Source organism: Nicotiana tabacum, chromosome 13 (genome assembly GCF_000715075.1).
Source record: "Nicotiana tabacum cultivar K326 chromosome 13, ASM71507v2, whole genome shotgun sequence".
Taxonomy (NCBI): domain Eukaryota; kingdom Viridiplantae; phylum Streptophyta; class Magnoliopsida; order Solanales; family Solanaceae; genus Nicotiana; species Nicotiana tabacum.
In genome coordinates, this window is record NC_134092.1 from 28619822 (window position 1) to 28641600 (window position 21779).

At 33.1% G+C, this 21779-nt stretch overlaps 2 protein-coding genes across 2 annotated transcripts; one reads left to right on the plus strand and one right to left on the minus strand.

Moving 5' to 3' along the window:
* Positions 1-386: 386 nt before the first annotated feature.
* LOC107831212 (proteasome subunit beta type-5-like) lies at positions 387-4180 on the minus strand. Its single transcript, XM_016658954.2, has 8 exons — positions 4064-4180; positions 3304-3427; positions 3064-3193; positions 2326-2432; positions 1507-1641; positions 1322-1425; positions 747-847; positions 387-617 (listed from the first exon to the last, which is right to left on the minus strand). The coding sequence occupies exons 2-8, from the start codon at positions 3418-3420 to the stop codon at positions 490-492; spliced, it is 822 nt and encodes a 273-aa protein (XP_016514440.1). The 5' UTR covers positions 3421-3427; positions 4064-4180; the 3' UTR covers positions 387-489.
* Positions 4181-15882: 11702 nt separating this feature from the next.
* LOC107831213 (phenylalanine ammonia-lyase 1) lies at positions 15883-21318 on the plus strand. The gene is made up of 2 exons (XM_016658955.2): positions 15883-16511; positions 19409-21318. Exons 1-2 carry the CDS (start codon positions 16102-16104, stop codon positions 21156-21158), a joined length of 2160 nt encoding a protein of 719 aa, XP_016514441.1. The 5' UTR covers positions 15883-16101; the 3' UTR covers positions 21159-21318.
* The last annotated feature ends 461 nt before the right edge of the window (positions 21319-21779 follow it).

Genomic DNA, 21779 nt, shown 5'->3' on the forward strand with positions numbered 1-21779 from the left:
CCGAGTAGCCTGCCAGTATGTAGCTAATTTGGTTTAGTGAAATAATGTTTTTTTTTTTCTGGGAAATAATGGGTATTTTGGTATGTGAAACTTTTCTTTAAATCAAATTACTTGGTGTTTGGTAAGACTTTGGATTAAAGGGATTAGATTACTTAGTCTTAGACATTATTGGTGGCCTAGAGCTCATTGTAAAAGGATAATACATGATTAAAGAAAATCTACTTAGATCAAAATTAACTTATTTCATTACTTGTCCGCTTTTCATTTTTGTTGTTTCTTTTTAAAACAATACCTGATTAGCTGAACGACTGAAATTGAATGAGAGAAGTTGAAGAGTGGAAAGATGCAGTTTGTGCAGCACAAACTGCACAATAAAGTCTGAGAAGAAAAATAAACTTTGATGTCTCTTTAATATGCAAAGATGAGAACATATTTGATCTGGTTTACAAAATCATGACATAAAAAAACACTATTACAGGATCTTTATCCTCAGGCTACTGGCACTTCAGCCATTTCCTGTTCCACTGCTGCTACTTCAACGGGATAGTAGTTGTAATGGAGTTCTCCAACATCGTCACCTGATAGCTTCTTCCATCCATTTGGTCCGACATGATAAACTGAAACGAACCACAAAGTTAACGACCAAATACACAAACACCATGGAGCAAAAATACAGCAGATAGAACGGAAATAGCCACTTAAAATTGTACTTCCTCTTTTTAAGGATGAGGATGCAAGAAACATACCACTAGCAACACCTCCACTAGCTCCATCACGGAATGTAGCATGATAAATCGCTCGTCTAGCTAACTCGGCTGCTTCTTCCACAGACAAATCATATCGGTACCTAAAGTGAAACAGCACAGGGAGAAAATATAAGAATTAGACAGAATCAAGAGTTCAGTGGTTTCCTGAAGTTAATGAATCAGAAGCATGAGTTGCAAGCTGCGAAAGTTTTGACCTTATCATCGTCACAATAAACTAAGGAGAATTATGAAAAAGTTGTAACCCCCCCCCCCCTTTTTCCTCGGCCTCCGCATACGGAATGCATTTAAACCTTGGTGGCACAACACAGCTTTCTCTCTTTCAGAAGACACTGAGATCAAGTATGACCAACATGTAAATGCATCTGCACCTCGTGCATGCAGTCTTTGCACTTCAATATGCACAAGCCACATATGAGAAGATTGAGTTGACTATTACTATACAATGTCAGAATGTCACCTTTGTCGTACAAATATGATGACATTAGTTAACAATCATTCTCATGCAAACATTAAGGAAACCATGGAAATGCTGATAGGAAGAAGAAAGCACACACCCATTATCCAAAACACCATAAGCATAAGGTGAACCAGATCCGACAGAGAATCTGGTTCCTTTAAGCCGTCCTCCCTCACTATCCACATAATATAGTCCTGGACCCTGCACAATCAAGGTTTTATATTAGTAAGAAAACAGGAAGTTAACATTTTGCAAACTGTACCAGCATCCATCTTTCAATACCTTCTCATCCCAACCCGCAATCATAGTTCCAACGGACAAACCCATTCCGCGGTAAGAATACAAAATGTTTGCCAGCAGCTTTGAAGCTCCAGTAACTGAAATTCTCCTTTTGTTAGCCAGTTCATGTAGACGGCACTGGATCATGAAAATAAACAGGTTACCAAGTTTTCAAGTGCATGAAGCCAAAATCCATAATACTACTTCTGCTTATGAAGGTAAAAAACTGCAGAACATTCTTCTGTAGTGGGTTAGGGGTAGAGGATCTATAAATGTACACCCCCCCCCCCCCCACACACACACACACACACCCCTCTCCCCTTTTTTTGTTTCTGAATAAACACAGTTTGACTGTAACTTCAGGAGAGCTTAATCTGCAGAGTGAAAGATGGCCCAAGAAATGTAAAAGGTAAAAACCGTAGGGGCTTGATCTTGAAGAAAATAAGCGGCTAAATACTTTCAAATAACTAGTGTGCTAAAAGGCAGGGAATAAATTTTCCCAATAGTCATTTCCCTGGCAAATCTAACACCACTTAATATTAGTCATTTCTTTCTTTTGACCCCTTCAAAGTTCAATCTAGTCACATTTCCATTATTATTATTAGCTTACTCCCTTCTTTCCTTTTTTTAAACTTTTGAATGGAGGGAGAGACATACTCATCCTAAATAAATATATGCATCAGAAGCATTAAAATTCTCTAGAGCATAGAGGCTCTGTATTGTAGAAGACCAGAACTGATCAAGATCAAGCACTCTCCTGGAAAAAAACGGGTAAATGCAGCAACTTGGAAAAGGAAACATAAGTACTTCATAACCAAATACCTTAATTCCCAGGTTTCTATGCCAGAATTGGCAGTCAGCAGCCCCACCAGCCATGGTGCCAAGCATATATGGATTAATTTCAATGATTTTCTTCACAGATTGAGATGCTGCAAAATATTAAAAATAAAAGGACACATTTCTTAAGAGAACCAGCCAAATCAAAAGAACTGCAACAGATCAAGAAATAACACTTGAGGAGTATTTGAATCATTCAAACGAACTAGAAACCTAATTACCTAAAATTTGGAATTAACATTCCTCCCAATGAAGAACTTCGCAGTCAAATATGACACATACAAAACTAAAACATATTCATGTCTCAGCATGAGTCCCCAACACAACCATATAACAATTGAAATTATTTAAAGTTTTCTCATCAGGTACTCAAGAAATCTGATTTTTCCTTTTCTGATTAATGAGAAATCAGCTTATGTCTCTATTTATCCAAACACCCTGCTTAAGGTGCTATTCACAAATGATAGCCGTTGTACCAACAACTATAGTGACATTGACAACAGAGCCCTATACGATGCAGAAAAACTCAAACATGAAAACAATTAGGTCTTGCATGTCCCTTGAACCGTTGTTTATGGTTATATCAATTCCATATCAAGTCATTTGGCAGAGAGCAGGATCACAAGATCCATAGACAAATCGATGCTTCATAACAGTAGCAGGGTTGACAAGTAATAAACGATTTTCTTCACAAAGTTACAAAAAATGAGCAAAAGTGTTTACATATATATCCTCCCATGCTAGCCCGAGAATCAGCAGCAACCATGACACCTTCTTTAAAAATGAAAGCAAGGGTCGTGGTTCCCTTCGCGGGCTTCACCATTTGGATTGCTTCTTTTTGAAAACCATCAAACTGAGAAAGCACACAGGATAGAAAAAGAAACCCCAATTAGCGATTTAGGACTCATAGATTCCCAATTAACTTAATACTATTGACCAAACAGAAAAGTAAGTTAGACTCACATTAGCAGTATCAGGAATCTGGAATGATGGAGAACTTGGAATGCCATCAAATAGCTCAGAAGACTCCCCTCGAAGTGGGGCACTCGGTTCAAGTCCACTAAAATCGATCTTCATCATTTACAACCTTTAGCAGTAACAATTGATAAATCAAACACATTGCACTCTGTAATATTTAACAATCTCGGTAGACAAAGAAATTGAGTAATAATTAGAGAATTTAACTATTAAAGTTTTCAAACGCACCAAACTTAACTCAAAGGCCTTTATATATAGCCTCATTTGGATTAAAGGAATAACTTAAATCATCAATCCTGATATTTCAGAGTTAGAAACCAAAAATGGTTGCGGATAATTGCAAGGGCAGATGTAGGCTTTAAGATATGTGTCCGTCATAACCCAATGGCTTTGGCACAAATCCTATATATGTGTAGGAAATCCACTAAATATATACAAAAATTAAATTCAGAACCCAGTTACTAGCACCTTAACTCACTCAAAAATTAAATTCAGAACCCAGTTACTAGCAGCTTAACTCACTAGTAGAGTAGATTACTCCTTAACATTTTAAAAAAAAAAGAGTTCTGCATCCGGAGTAAAAAGATGATTAAATATATAATATATAATAAAACAAAAAAATGATAGAAGTTATATAGTAGCAGTTTCTGAATTAATCAAACAATTTGGTACAATTACAAGCCGTTAATAGTTGAAGCGAACTACTGCAGTAAGATTTATATATAACGAAAATTAGGGAACTTACAATAAAATTTAGCTGGAGTAAGAGATCCTCGGGAATTTGCCAAGAAAAATGAAGAGCAATTTCTTTTGCAGTGGTATCTACTTGCGGAAGAAGAAACACTGACGAACTTGAAATGATAAAAGTTTGGGCCAACATTTAGAGTGATGTCAGTCTGGCCCGCTAACGGAATTTGGGTTTGTACCATAAATAAGGCCCAAATATTCCATTGAACGGGCCTTAAATGAGGCCCAAATTCTCCTCCTCCTCATTCTTCTCCTTGAAAAAATGGCACAATATAACAACGTATACATATAATTAGCAGAAAAAAGCCTTAGTTATAGATATTGGTACCAAGTAACCACTAAATATATATTACAATAATAATGCGTATATCAAAATATATATTACAATTTTATTTTCCTTTTTTATGTATATCAAAATATATATCAAAAAAAAAATTTCCTTCTTTGTATATTTAAAATATAAAATTATATCTATAATTCATTATTGTCTCTATGCTAAGTGTATAAGAAAAATACATTACCTGTATATCGTAATGTATAACACATCAAATAATGTGTATACCAAAATGTATATCACAAATTTTATTTTTATTTTTTGTGTATATCGAAATGTTTATCAAAAATTTATTTTTGTTCTTTGTATATCTCAATGTATAATACATAATTTTTAGTGGATATACATAATTACATATGCTAGCGTTTTATTAATATACAAGATGAGAACTAAGATTATATTTCTAATTAAAAAAAAGAAAGAAAAAAGAACCTAAAGTGGGAACCAAACCATTTTGGTATACAAATATTTATCATAATCAAACACATTGTGTGCATCTACGCCGAGTGAATCGCCGTCCATTTCAATAACATGATGAATTGCCCTCATGCATGGGCGGGTTTAGGCTTCGCCGAGAAATTACACTGTATATATAAGGCAAAATTTGTTTTCCACTTCTATTATGTTTGAATCCCCTTCACACAGCCCAAACTCATAGCTCAGTGGTCAAAGGGTTCAAAACCTTTGTGAAGTCACTGGTTCAATTCGCACTAGCCACAATGTCTTTTTATTTTTTCACTCTTTCTTTTTTGAACCCCCTTAGTGAAAATCCTGCATCTGCCACTGCGCTCATGTATTTCTCTTAAGTTTAAGAAGGATCCGAAAATTCCTCAAAAACCTAAGAATCTCGTAGCGTTCACATCTTGCAGGTTGCTCTTCTTCGGTTGCAGCGAAAATTAACTGGTCGACGTCGGCAAGACATTGGTGGTTGTGGATGCTGATTTGACGATGCAATTGGTGTGGATTTTATGGGCAAAGATAATAAATAGAGAAATAAGTTTTTTGGAATTTGGCTATACAATGCCAATTGTTTTGGGCTACTTTACCAAAAGCAATTTAAGGCTAAAACTTTGTAACTCTAAAGAAAGATTGATGTAAATTTTCTCAACACATGTTACTTTCCGAATTTGAATAGTATTTACCCGCAAAACAGTACAGTTAAATTTTTCACGTAGTTTATAGACAAACAAATCGATTTGATCCAAAAATGATAAGGAAATAAAATTAATATTAAGATCAGCAATTAAAATTGAAGAAGACTGCGAGCCTAGCCCCGAACGCAATGCCTCCAAGAACAAAAGTGAGAGTAGCGATAAAGTGAAAATAAAGTTGTTTAATTAAGAGAACAAGTAGTAAAATAAAGTTTTTGAATGCAAAAAGTTCGTCTCTTTACAATGGCTATTGAGCTTGCTATCTATAGCTCTACCTAGGGAAACAAGATCCTATGATCAAGCTGCTCTTAAATGATAACAAAAGAGTCATTGATGAACGCGTAACGACATGCCATGAATGCAAACATTCTCTACAACGGTCGCTCATTTAATGTTAACGAATATTTTCTTATTGAATGTTATCCGATGATAAACCCTTGACCTTCTCCCATCGATTACGCTCCCTTCGGTATTTACCCGATACCGATTACATTAGTTGTGTCCGGTATTGGTTGTTCTCCGACTTGCCCTTTGCATATAGTCGGTTCCGCATGTCATGTTACCATTCGACCATCCGTTATAAACTAATTTTACCCTATATAAATAGTATAGTTTCAACAGAACCGTGCAATCAAATATTTGCACTACTAGAAAATTACCTAAAATCATCCAAAAATACCGACCGATTTTCGATCGACTTTAATTCATCGAAATTAAGTTGGTCGGTAATAAATAGAGACCAAAGTCGGTCGTAATTTTCGATCAAGTTCGGTCAGTAAATAAAATTTCACAAGCGACCAAAAAAGAAAAAAAATTGCCAAAAACATCGATCGAAGTCGGTCGGAATTTTAATTATGCAATTAAAAAATGCATCGTCTAGGAATCGAATCGGATATGTACTGTAGCACGATACTATTCTATCACTAGATCATTAGTACATTTTGGGTTAAGACTATCTTTTATTTTATTTGTACTCTTTAATCGCATTTTTGCGCGAAAATAACCGACCGTTTTTTATCGATTTTATTAAAAATATAAAATTATCGACCAAAATTGGTCGTATTTTAAAATGACCGACTTAAATAACAGATCGATTTCGGTCGGTTTTTTGAATATTAATTTTGAATAAATTTTTTTATGAAAAACTGACCAAAGGTGGTCGGTTCTTAAAAAATAAATTTGGCGGGACGTCAAAATAGTTTCCCGCATTTTTGCGCCAAAAAAATCGACCGAAGTCGGTCGGTATTTTTATTGGTCAGTTTTGTAAAAAATATTGAAAAATAAAATAAAAATACTAACCGACTTCGATCGATATTTTGACCGATCGAAGTCGATCGGATTATCGCGGTCGGTTTTGACCGAATTTCTAGTAGTGTTGGTCATTGACTATACGTGTGTGTCATAGAGTTACAGTTTTATAACCTTTCTTCATTTCAGATTAAATTAGTCTAATACAAAAAACGTCTCGTGTTAGCTCCTTAATCTTAGAAGATACAAATTTTATATATCTTATCACAATATTAAAGATAATCAGCACGGACATTCACTGTAAGTTCTTGTTATAAAGCACTAATAAATTCCAACCAACTTCCAAATCTCCATGGTTGGATATGGAAGATGCACTTACCACCAAAAATTAAATCATTTCTTTGACTAATAAGCCACAACCGTCTACCAACCAACTCTTACCTACATAGCATCAGAATACTCTCTTCAAACCTATGTACAATATGCGGAGTACAAGAAGAAACCATTAGCCATATTCTTTTCATTTGCCCTAACGCAAAAAAATGTTAGCAGGACATGCAATTAGGCATCCTCATTCGAAATTTCACGTATGAAACAAACCCCACCTATGAATGGCTCAAAATTATTATTGGCTACCAGGGTTTTAAAAATAGAGCTTCAATACCTCATAAAATACTTATTCCATTCACATTATGGCATTTATGCAATACTAGGAATAAAAACATTTTCGAACATTCTAAAAGTACTCCCAACATTGCGTTAATCAATAAACTTGCTCCTGAGTTTTATTATCTAACAAATAGCTCCACTTATAAAAAAACACTCAATACCTATGTACATTAAGTGGAAAAACCCTCCTAAGGGATATTTCAAACTTAACAGGGATGGGGCACTCAAGCAGTCTAACACCAACGCGTGGTTTGGGAGAGTATTCAGGGATACAAATGGCGATTGGGTGATGGGATATGCGGGACGATGTCCTGCAACTAACGTCACTAATATCAAGCTAATGGCACTATTCAGAGGATTACAAATAGTAGTAGCTCACAACTGGACTCCACTTTAAATTCACATGGACGCAGCAGAGGTAGTTGCCATGCTTAATAATACAAACACAATCCACTCACACTTGCTTAATGATTGCAGATCCCTGATTCGGTCAATGAGTGACACATCCATTCAGCACACTTACAGGGAGCTCAACACAGTAGCTGATAGACTAGCACATTTTAGGATAGAAATGATGGGCAGCAACATCACTTTTTTGCACAATCCACCAACTTTTCTCATGAAAGACTTGCTTGCAGACAAATGGGGAAGACATAGAAGTAGACACAACTCCACAACAACTATTATACAACCAAACTCCGAACATTCTTTTTGTAAAACTTTTGATATACTATCTACTAGTAGTAACATCATCCATCCTTTTTGTAATAGAGTAGTAGATGAACATGGCACTGACCATTCACATGCACACACCCAAAGTAATACCCTTTCAACTTTTTGTAACACTGCTTCTAAGCAGAAGCTCCCTGTACATCGTTAATTAATAAAATGTAGTCTTTAAAACCAAAAAAAAGAAGAAGATAATTCTCTTAATTTTGATTAAATGTAAAAGCTTAAACTTTTGAAAATTTTGAAGTAGAGAATGTATGTCTATTTCCTTCATTTATTCACTTCTACTATTTGTTGCTCTCGATGTTCTTTCTAGAGTTTTTTACACGCTTGATCCTTTTTTAATTATTATTTAAAAAATAGCATCATTTATTATTTATTCCATAAATAACACTTTTTGTTTTCATTATTAGCATATTATAAAAATTAAGTTCAACATTTAATAAGTTAACTGACTCACTAATCACGGAAAGTACTTTTTTTGTCCATCTCCATTCTTCCTTTCCAACATTCATCTTCTTCACTCCATTTTTGAAAATCTGATGCATATGTGAATGCCATCTAAATTCAAGATGTATTGATTTATACATCTTTTATACTTTGTATATCAAGTATCACTTTAATTCAAAATGTATTTTTATGTATATAATTTTTGTATATTTATTTGTGAAGTGTCATCTTATTTTAAGTATTTTTAATGTATATTTTCAAATATATTTTATATGCCGAGTACCATTTTAATTCAGGATGTATTATATATATTGTATATATATATATATATTCCATCTTAATTAAATTTAAGATATATTTTTTTTATGTATATTTTACATGTCTTAAGTGTCATCTTAATTGAAGATGTATTTTTTATGTATATTTTTTGTATATTTTATATGTGTTATTCAATGTATATTTTTTATATATACGTTTTGTATATATTAACGTATATTATTATCGAAGTAAGATCTTTATGTTAAAAAGGGAAGAAAGAAGGAAGAGAAAAACTTAAGAAAGATAATTAAAAAGAAAACGAATGGAACAAATTTAGAAAATATATTGACTTCGGCAGAAAACAAAATTAAGAAGATGAAGAAAAAGAAGGAGAGCTAATAGATAAAGAGGAAAAATAATAGGTATGATTTTTGTACAAAGAATTATTGACTTTCCATTCAAATTGCTTATGTTTAGGGATTAATAATTAATATTCCTATTTTAATGGAACGGTGTGCTACAAATATAAATATTTTCCTTCAACGGATGTAATATTGGATTTCATGCTAAGAATTTGTTATATTTTTTTTAAAATGTGACAGTTATGTAAAATTCCTTATTTTCTAACCTCTTTATTTATTCTCGTCAATTAACAAGATATCCAAAGAAACTTGCGATGTGCCCTCTTAACAAATTATAAATATTATCCCCTCCGGTCCATAATAAGTGATTTTTTTGCCTTTTTATTATGATCATAAATAAGTGATATATATTACATAATCAAGAAAGAATTAACTTTGTTTTTCCAAACTTTCCCCTTGTTTACAAATTTCAATATGTCAAGTTAATAATATGCTAATTTTAATTAAGGGTAATTTAGTCAAAATATCTTCTTCTTTTCTTCTAGGAGTTAGTATTTTCTTAAAGAGTGTGTCAAAGGCCAAAAATCACTTATTATTGATCGAAGTGAGTGCCTTTGGTCTTAAATTTTAGTTGTTTTATCAAATTACTTTGTTTTAAAATATTTCACACTTTAGACAAAAATAAGAAGTTACTCTTTTTTCCTTAGAAACTTTATGGTTCAATTAATAGAGTATCCGCCCTCGATCGCGGACTCACAATTAGTAGAGTATCCGCCATATTTTTATTCTCTTTTGATGACCGCGCTATTTACTAGTTATACTATAAAACCGAGCTGTACCTGTATGCATAAAGCTTGAGCTTTGAAGCAACAATAGTTCCGCTACTGCATTTACCAGAAGAAAGAAGTTGGAGCAAGAGAAAAATGAGAATAATACACTACTAAATCGTAATACATCTGTATTTTACACATGACCGTTTGCACCCCATGGATCTGTCTGTACGGACATGATGAATCATACGGAACAGGAAGTACAAAGTGGAACCTTTTCAAAGTAACATGTAGTTATATCAGAATGTCAAGATAACTCCCGATTCGAGTGGTACCTCTCCATACCCTTATTTGTGATAAGGAATTTGAAACCCAGAAACTGCTCACCCTGAATTCAAATCAGCAAGAACTTATATATATGAACCTGAAATTACTGTAACTTTGAGGTAAATAAATCAAATAACTTTTTACAAGAATCAATCTATTCTTTACCATCTATCCATTTGTTTCATTTTCTCACCAACCCAATACCTAAAATTAAAACAAATTGAAAGTTCTATACTGAATACAAGAAAAGAGACAATTACCTGTAACTTTTACTTTCTGAAAGGAAGCAGAGCACCAATGTTCCCAAATTCCGCATCCCCAACAAAAAGTAAGATCCATACAATTTTTTTGCCTTATTAAAATATCCGCCCTAGATCGCGGACTCACAATAACCAAGCACTCATGAACAAGAATTAGAACTTTGAATAGCTGAGGAAATAATAATATATTGTCTTGATATTCGTGTTATAGTATCCCTAATGAATAATCAGACCCCCTTTATATAGTATGAGAGTTTTACCCTAACCACAATTCTATGAAAGGTAAAAAATCTTCTGTTTAACCAATCACTGGTTCTGTGCCGATAAGTGCCGTGATATCCGGCTGGTCACGGATATCATGGCCTTTTGTTGGTCGTGCTCAGTTACCTGGTAGTGTTCCCCGAGGCCATTGGGATTCAAACCGAACTTGGGGTCATGGCCCCGATACTCCCAGGCCGGGTGCTTTGCCCAGACTCCGACTCGAGGGGCTCCTGGTCTCGATTCTTGTTCCCTGCCGTTACGTCTCTTGCTCCGTTTGCTTCATCGGAAGACGATGCCTCTCATGGGCTCGGTTTTACCCGTATACATATACAAATATATAAAATATTTAAAAGACAAATAATATGTACCAGAATGAGTATATTATTGAAACTTAGACAAAGGCAAAAAGTAAGGATGAAATTCAAGTCAAAGCTCGTGAAATCTGGTCTCTTCACCAACCCCCTCTATTTTAAAAAAAAATAATAAAATCTTTTTCCCACTACACCAAGTCACCACCAACCCTCTAATGACAAAAAGGTATAAACGGGCAATAGCTTATCTTGTGATTGTTGGTTAGCAAGACTTGACGAAATCAATCAAGCATGCTTTACTTTAATTTATTTTACCAAAATTTATTGCTTATTTCCTCATTTTAAATCATCCATTCATAATATGATTACTTAGTTAATTAAGCCTATCAACATGACAAATCACAACTTTAAATAAGCAAATGCAGGCAACAATATAAATTTTTCTGCTGACTGCTGACCAATCTTGAAGAGAAGCAAATTTTCAAATTTGATCCTAACAAGAAAAGATAAAGATTCGAGGAAATTTCTTTTCTTGACTTGCACAAAATTTCATGTATTGACTCACTCGCTCGTAGAGTAATTATTCCTTAAGATAAAAAAAATAAAAATAAAAAGAGTGTATCCGGAGTAAAAAGATCATTAAAAATAATAAAACCAAAAAAAATGATAAAAGTTATATACAATAGCAGTTTTTGAATTTAATCAAACAATTTGGTACAATAATTAAGAAGCCGTTGAAGTGAAAAAGAATGAAGTCAGAAAGAATGGCGGACGAATTAATTCAGGATGCTGAGTTCACATCTAGGTTGCATTTGGTACGAGGGAAGAAAATAAATCATTTTTTGGTGTTTAGTTTTTAGCGAAAATATTTTCTACCAAAATATTTCCTAGCTCATTTTTTGATGGAAGTTATCCTTCTTCACAATTATCTCTAATTTTCAACTTTATATTATTGCTTTTACCAACACTCATATATTATTATCAAATTTTTAGTACTAAAAAATTTCATCAAAAAACTATATATTTGCTAATATTATCCTCATCTATCTATAACACTAAATGTTTCTCCGAAAAATAATTTTCATTCTCTAACTAAATACTAGAAGTATATTTTTCAAAAAATAAATCATTTTTCAAAAAATGATTTTTATCATACCAAACGTATTGAACTTACTATCACGTATATATCTCAGCCTTCACGAGTGGTTATCTCTTGATCAGGGTGGGTAGGTAGCTTCTTATAAACATTGTTCACCTACGAACAATGAATTTAATTGGTCAAGCTGAATTAAAATGAACCAAAATTTTATTTGTTCTCTTTAGTATATCCTTATATGGCATTTCTTCTTTCATATAAACTATTGCATAATAATATTAAGCTTGTCCTAGTCAAACTTTATCACTTATCCTAATTGATATACTATTATATATGCTCCTAGAATTGTTAGATCAATTTTCTTTTAGTAGATCTGAGACAAAATCTAAAGTTGGCAAAATTGAATGTTATAAAAGGTTTGAGAGGGATAAACTTGATATTTTGTACAAATTAATTGGGCAAAGAAATGGAAAAGTACGACATAAACCTAAAGGTTGGTAGGAAAAATAAGTTTTACGTCCATATTTTGATCTTTGGTTGATAAATTGTAGCAACCAATCGTCCAGCTTATATTATGTGTGCCCGCAGTGATAGAGACACTCTTTAATGAGAGGTATCGCCTGCTTCGCAAAACAAAACAAAACAAAAGGAATTTTTTATATATGTTTGTAAATAATATTTTCTAAAAACCAATAATATGAGGTTACACCTGTAAATAATAGTAGCAAGTATAATAAAAAATAAATATTGATTTTGAAACAAAGAGTAAAATTTTAAGGTGAAAATAGCACGGACTAACCAGTTTTCGGATTGGTAATTGAAAAATAACCAGGGTTTACAAAGTCATTGAAAAATAGCCACTATTTTGCTGCAACACAGAAAGTTCTAGCATAATATACTGGAGATTATATTGGTGCACTTGTGTATGAACTTCCTGCATATTATGTTGGAACTCCAGCACACGGAAAGTTTCAGCATCATAAACTAGAGATTGGAGTACCTGTGTATGAACTTCCAGCATATTATGCTGGACCAGTATATTATGCTGGAACTCCAGTATATTAAGTTGGAACTCCAGTATATTATGCTGCAAGTTCACATGTATAAAATTCAAATTCCAGTATATTATGCTGAAATATTTTTTGGAGTTTGAACAGTATTTTCGTTCAGATTTATCTTTACATGAAAAGTGGCTAAATTTCAAAAAAATTTAAAACTGTAACTATTTTTCAATTACCACATGTAAATATGACTATTTTTGAATTTCACAGGCCATCATAGTCGCAAATCCAATTCACTTAATTACGAGACAAATTTCAACAATTAATCGACACTATTTATATAACATCTTTCGTACGACACAACCCCAATATAAACAAAACAAAAAATTGCGTATATACGATCAGTATGTACCGCGTGTTTTTCTGGCAAAGCAACAAGTAAAAATTTATAAAGTTTTGTACTACGGCAACTCATATTTTATTGTTAATGAAATGGTAGGTTGAGTCAATAAAGAATGTAGCTCGATGTCTGTGAACTCCCTCATCTTAATATGACGTAGTTTGACTTAGATATCGGGTTTAAGGAAAAAAAGAAGACAAACAAAGAAAGCTTTTTAAAATTTATGGTCTTAAAAGTTATAAAAGCTTTGTGGAGTCATAATATATGTGTGATTATAAACAAATTTCAATTAATGAACAAAATAAAAAATTTAAAATTAAATTATTTTAAAAAATAAAAATATATCATTCCTTTTAAATGAACTAATAAGAAAAAACTATCATATAAATTAAAACTATGTTTTAACACTTTTACATTGTTAGTGTAGCCACACCCTCGTACCCTACATTATCCCAATTATAAAATGTCAAACATGAGAGTACATGACCAAATTTATATAAAATTTTAAGTCAATAAATATACTGTACTTGTCAAAATAATTAAGTCGAGAACAGTAATTTCAGTGATATTCGTAGTCACAATGTAACTATATTTAATTTACTTTCTATATAATTTCATAATCTCTTGCTTCTTCTTTTTCTTTTCTGTAGTTATTGGAACTTATCCATAATATAACTATTTTACTACTACTAGAGTTACTCGAAGTACTGTACAAACATGCCTCTTAAATATTACTGGCATCTACATTTGAACATTATTAAAACTATAGAAAGTAATTAATACTCAAATTTTGGACAATAATAACTATTTGCATTGAAATATTTATCAACAATTTGTGTGCAGTTTCATGTATAATACATGCAAATGATCTTTTTATTAAAATTTCAATCTAACGACTCCAAAATTATTCTAAGTATAATTACTTTCATGGTTTAACTGCTAGACTGATACTCCTATAATAACCACGCAGAGTTGTGTGAGATCGTTAAATCCATTCGTCCAGTTCGAACTCGGGAACGAAGAACCTCTTGGTATATTTTCCCCCTTAGTTGGCCTACTTGCGTATTTGATTGAATTTGTGAATTTCGGATACTTGGTGCATAAAGAAAAATAAACCTTATAATAAATAGATTAAAAGTGTACTACCGTATATTGCTTATCTGAAAAACTTTAAGATTCCGAGTTACCATCAAGAGAGTTGAATGAATAAAGATCTTCAACTAAATAGTACACCAAAATTTAGCTTAATGGAATATTCATTTTGTCCGTGCCCACAAAAGTGAAAATAATCACTCTTAAAACATCCCATTTAGACGAAAAGTCAAAATTATGGAAATTATTTTGCCTCACTTTTTGTGACGTTTTTCACGTATTCCTCAAATGTGAAATGACGTGTTGCTTTTGTTTGAGTCCTTCCCAACAACCACGCCCAAACCCTTTCTTTCCCTTCCTCTTTGACTTGAACAAACATCCTTTCCTTTCCACCTTCATTTGCACACGAATACAAGTTTATATATAGTGAGGGAAATAATATTATAGTCGAAAAAATATATAAAATTTATATATATATATATATATATATATATATATATATATATATATATATATATATATGTATATATTTATTTATTTATTTATTTGATATCTATTCTGTAATTCATTGAATCAACTAATCCGAATTAACGTCGGATGGAGTTCATTATAGTAAGAAGCATTTTTTAATAAAAGTTTTTTTTGCTCAAGCCACGGACGTAAATTTGCTATTATTGTATCTACAAACATAGTCGTGGAAACAGCCACTAATACTTGCATTAGGTACGCTGTTTACATCACACCTTTTGGGTGCGACCCCTTCCTCGAAACCTGTGTGATACGGTATATCTTGTGCACCGAACTGTTCCCATTTTTGTACCTACAAACGTAAATTCTTAACCACTTAAAAAAAACAAAAAGAGGGTTGGTGGATCTTTGTTTTTCGGGGTGAAGAGTGGCTGTTAGTGAAAATACGCCTACCCTGGCTGCCCTTCCTTATCCAAGTACAACTACCTCATGTTCTCCACGTGTCTAGAATCTCAGCCGTCCATTCCTATGTGCAATCCAACGGCCAATCTTGATTTTCAACTAACACATCGGCCTGCTAAAGTCCAACACTCTAATGACAATATATCTTCCCATTCTATTTAAACACGCACATTTTGGCTCAACAAACTCAGGAAATTCAGCTTAAGCTAATACTCATAAGCTTTGCAATTTCCTAACTCCACCAATCAAATAAAGATAGAGCAATACAGTCATATATACATGCACCTATAGCCCAATACTATTCATCAAACATCACATATAGTTTTCTTTCCTAACCAATTAAGTATTTGTCCAAAACATTGAGAGTTTGTTACCCTTTACATAACAATGGAGTATGCCAATGGAAATTGTAATGGTCATAATAATGCTAGTCAAGAATTATGTATTAAGGGTAATGAACAACAAGACCCTTTGAATTGGAACATGGCAGCTGATGCACTCAAGGGTAGCCACCTTGATGAAGTCAAGAAAATGGTGGAGGAGTTTAGGAAGCCGGTGGTTCAGCTAGGGGGTGAGACGCTAACGATAGCTCAAGTGGCCGCGATAGCAGGCAGGTCGGGCACAGAGGTGATGGTGGAGCTGGCGGAGGCAGCCAGGGCGGGCGTCAAGGCCAGCAGTGATTGGGTCATTGAAGGCATGAAAAATGGGACTGATAGCTATGGTGTTACTACTGGTTTTGGTGCTACATCACATAGGAGGACCAAACAAGGTGCAGCTCTACAGAAGGAGCTAATAAGGTAAACACAAATTATTATCACTACATGTTACGTACGTACCTCATGTCACAATCTTGGTTACCTAGTCTAAAAGTTCTCGCAATAAGTTTTACGTTTACGTGACATAGTTACTATTTTGCGAATTAGAAGAGTTTTTTTCGTAAATTTTTATGTGTTTTTTTAATATTTTACATTGTTAATTATTGTGACTTATAATACTTGTTATGTACTTTTTAAATTAAAAAATTTATTTAAAATAATTTAAAGATTCTATATCCTAAATATTCACAGTGAAGATTAGATAGTTTGACTTTCGTACTGTGAATCGTGTCACATAAAATGAGACTGAGGGAGTACAGTATTTAGTTAGTGTTTGGAAGAGTGAAAACGATATATATTTTGAATATACATAATATTTTGAATTTGAATTTTATATATTCATTGACAGTGTAATGATATTTATATTATCGATTGTAGTTTAATATATGATAGTAGATTAGATCAGAGTTACATAACTTTTCATTACCTTATAAATGACTTAATTGAATATATGTTTTTCAATATTAATACATAAAACTTAAACTCTACACTTTTGGAGGTACGTCTCTATGTCCAGCTTGTCTTTTAAAAACTAGGTGGCAAGGCATGGAAAGAGATGGGGGGTAAAAGTCAAGAAAAAGAAAACAAAGATGCCTTTATATTTCATGGATTTTTCTTCCAAATTTTTTCACTCACATAAGTCGAATTATCAAGTTTATTAATAGAGTATTAATCTTCGTTGAAAATAATTATGCTTTTGCTTTCGTGCAATTCTTCACTTTCAAGTCTATATCACTAACATGAATCATGATAGGTTTGTTTGCAGATTTTGAAAAGTATATATATATATATATATTATTTTCTATGCTGGTGAGTAGAAATGGTGGAGTTGTTAATATTAAAAAAATGAAGTCTATATCACTAACATGAATCATGATAGGTTTGTTTGCAGATTTTGAAAAGTATATATATATATATATATTATTTTCTATGCTGGTGAGTAGAAATGGTGGAGTTGTTAATATTAAAAAAATGAAGTCTATATCACTAACATGAATCATGATAGGTTTGTTTGCAGATTTTGAAAAGTATATATATATACGTTATGCAAGTAAAAGGAAGCCCTTTCTCAATCCTTAATTAAATTCAACTTAATTTAGCCCCCAACTAGGAGTGTTAATAGATATTTAAAAATCGATTAAATCGATCAAACTATACCGTACTGAATCGATTTTTAGTTTTTTTTAAAAAAAAAAGAAAATCGTAGGTTTTTATATAAATCTACAACCGTACTGATAATTAGGGTAAGTTTTTTATTTTATGAAAATAAACCCAAAAAAATATCGAACCGTACCGAATAAATTTACATGTGAAAAATATATTTATATACTAAGTTTAAAAATAATAAAGCATTAAATTTTTCCTTTAACCTTTGAAATTATAAAAATGATTACAAGCCAATAAGTAATTAAAGTCAAAATCCTAATTCCCAAACCTATTATGTTACTCCTACTGAAACTAAATTATTTCTAGCATATTCACTAACAAGACGCAAAGAATTCTAGCGATTATAAGTAGCAAACTACAATGTATGGAATATGTTTCCTTTTGTATGATTTAGATTTATCATTTTGAATATTTAATCTTCTATAGACTTTATTTTTGAGTCCCAACTTGGTTAATATCTTTCTACTCGTGTGATTTATTTTTTCTTTGTCTTTGTTTAGTTTCTTTTACGTTGTTGTAGAGTAGTTAATGGATCTATACTATGACCATCTTTCATGTTTTCTTAATTCATCACCATTTAAACAGTAAAACTGTCTAGAGAGTTTTGCTAAGTCCAATAAAAGTATGTATGTTATTTTATTTTACTTTTACTAGCGACTTTTACATGACATTTAAAAAAATACCGAAAATTAACCGAACCGTACCGATACCGATACCGAAGAGAAACTGACATGATTGAGACGGTTTCGAAAAGTTTAATTTTGGTTATACATAATAGAATAATCGAAAATTTGGTATGGTACAAATTTTATAAAATAACCGGCCTAACTGAACCATTGACAACCATACTCCCAACAAATCGAATTATTAATTAACCAGAAAAAGTGTTGACGTTGTAAACATCCCAAATGAATAGCCCATACGGACGTGATCACTCCATGAAAGCCTTTATACATTATGGTTCAAAGTTGCTTTTGCTTTTTCTTTTTTTGCCTAATAAATGATAGCTGCAGATTTAGGTCTAATTTTGTCTAAAAAAATGGCATTTAATAGATGGAACATCTGTCTATTTGATCCACAGATTTGTTAGGGTCCCAACCATTAAACCATAGTAACGTTATTTACAAGAGAGACTCTCTCAGACACAAGATATTCCAACTCAACTTTTAATAATTTAAAGAAATAGCCTAAAATAACAAAGAAAAAGCCCCCAAAAATATACTCCATTATATTATGTAACAGGATTTGTTTGCTTTTTAAGGGAAAATTACGTTTTTGGCTCTGATTTTGATCGGTATTACTCTTTTAATGGTTTAAAATGGTCCAACACTAGCACTTTTACTAAAATTTGAGGGAAAATTTACCCGTATTTATTATTCTTAGTGCTTTAATACATTTCAAGTGCACAGGGAAACTATTTATAGATTAGCTAGTACATATTTTTTTCTAAATTATAAACTAAAAATCTCAACTTTAAGATAATTCATGAATTTTTGTCTAGAAAAAGTAAAATGAAAAACTAAAATTCATGACCGCACCGATTAATTCCTAAATGACACCTCTTTAAAGTGGCTACGTGGTGTCATTTCTACAGCTTAATTTTGTACGTCAACTTAAAGCTGATTTGCTAAATGGAATGTCATCTGAACCAGGTTCTTGAATGCCGGAATTTTTGGCAATGGGACAGAGTCTTGCCACACGCTGCCACACTCCGCCACGAGGGCCGCCATGCTAGTGAGGATCAACACCCTACTTCAAGGCTACTCCGGCATAAGATTTGAGATCTTGGAAGCTATAACAAAATTGCTCAATAATAACATCACCCCATGTTTGCCTCTCCGTGGCACAATCACAGCATCTGGTGACTTGGTACCACTGTCCTACATTGCTGGGCTTTTAACGGGCCGGCCCAATTCCAAAGCAACTGGGGCTAATGGAGAATTATTGGATGCTGTCATGGCGTTTCAACTGGCCGGTATAGACACTGGATTCTTTGAGTTGCAGCCCAAAGAAGGCTTAGCTTTGGTTAATGGCACTGCTGTTGGTTCTGGTTTGGCTTCTATGGTTCTTTTTGAGGCTAACATTCTCGCTGTTCTTTCTGAAGTTTTATCAGCTATTTTTGCTGAAGTTATGCAAGGAAAGCCTGAGTTTACAGACCATTTGACACATAAATTGAAGCATCACCCTGGCCAAATAGAAGCTGCAGCTATAATGGAACATATTTTAGATGGAAGTTCCTATGTTAAGGAAGCTAAGAAAATCCATGAAATGGACCCTTTACAAAAGCCTAAGCAAGATCGTTACGCTCTACGTACATCTCCACAATGGTTAGGTCCTCAAATTGAGGTCATTAGATCAGCAACAAAAATGATTGAAAGAGAGATTAACTCAGTTAATGACAACCCTTTAATTGATGTTTCAAGAAACAAGGCATTACATGGTGGAAATTTCCAAGGGACACCAATAGGTGTATCAATGGACAACACTAGGCTAGCACTTGCTTCCATTGGGAAACTTATGTTTGCACAATTTTCTGAACTTGTCAATGACTATTACAACAATGGATTACCTTCAAATTTGACCGGGGGGCGGAATCCTAGCTTGGATTATGGTTTCAAAGGTGCTGAAATTGCTATGGCATCTTACTGTTCTGAACTCCAATTTCTTGCAAATCCAGTGACTAACCATGTCCAAAGTGCTGAGCAACACAACCAAGATGTAAACTCTTTGGGCTTAATCTCCTCAAGAAAAACAGCTGAGGCGGTCGACATTTTGAAACTCATGTCTTCTACTTATCTAGTAGCACTTTGCCAAGCCATTGACTTGAGGCACTTGGAAGAAAATCTCAAGGCTTCAGTGAAAAGTGCAGTGAGTTTAGTGGCCAAGAAAGTGCTGATAACTGGTCAAAATGGAGGGCTTCACTATTCAAGATTCAGCGAGAAAGACTTGCTCACAGCGGTTGATAGAGAATATTGTTTTGCATATGCTGATGACCCCTGCAGTGCTAACTATCCACTAATGCAAAAGTTAAGACAAGTGTTAGTGGACCATGCCCTATTGAATAGTAATGAGGAGACGAATTCTAGCACTTCAATTTTCCATAAAATCAGTGCATTTGAGGAAGAATTGAAGATTGTTTTGCCTAAGGAAATTGAGAGTGCTAGATGTAACTTGGAGAATGGGAAGCCAGCAATTCCTAATAGGATTCAAGAATGCAGGTCATATCCATTGTACAAGTTTGTGAGGGAAGAATTAAGGACTAATTATTTGACAGGCGAGAAAGTCCAATCACCTGGAGAAGAATTTGACAAAGTATTCACTGCTATGAATGAAGGGAAGTTGGTAGATCCATTGCTTGATTGCTTGAAGAAATGGAATGGTGCTCCTCTTCCACTTTGCTAGAGAAAAAAGTGGGAAAAAAAAGATAAAGTTATTGGCTTCACAATGTAGGTACATTACTTTGTAAGTTTATTTTTCTAGTTTGAGAACTTTTATGGGTTTGTAAGAAAAATTGTGACTCTTAAACTTATTGATGATATTTGATATTTGTATCTTGTTTTTAGCAACTGTATTTAAATTTTTGGGACTTAAAACTTATTGATAATATTTGTATCTTGTTTTTAGCAACTGTATTTAAACTTTTGTGACTACACAAAAAAGTTACTTCAAACTTGTGTACTCCCTCGTGAACCTTAGGTTGAAAGTAGTGATGAGTTAGAACACAGGTCAGGGTCCAATATCAATAGCCAACAACAGTTCATAATAACATAATGAAAGTAATAAAAGAAGTAGCTTAGAGATAAAATGCTCAGTTAATTCACAGTTTCAGGAAAATAGACATGCTTTTCAAGTTTATTAGTGAAAACTCAAATCCTTTATCAAAATCACCAAATTTATGAGTAAGTTTGAAAACTGTGATTTCCTCCCAAAACTTTTCAACAGGTAAATGTTTCATTTTCAAATGGCATGGAGAAAATACATCTCTATGCATGTATGTCAATATGTATGAGAAGTCATGAATGA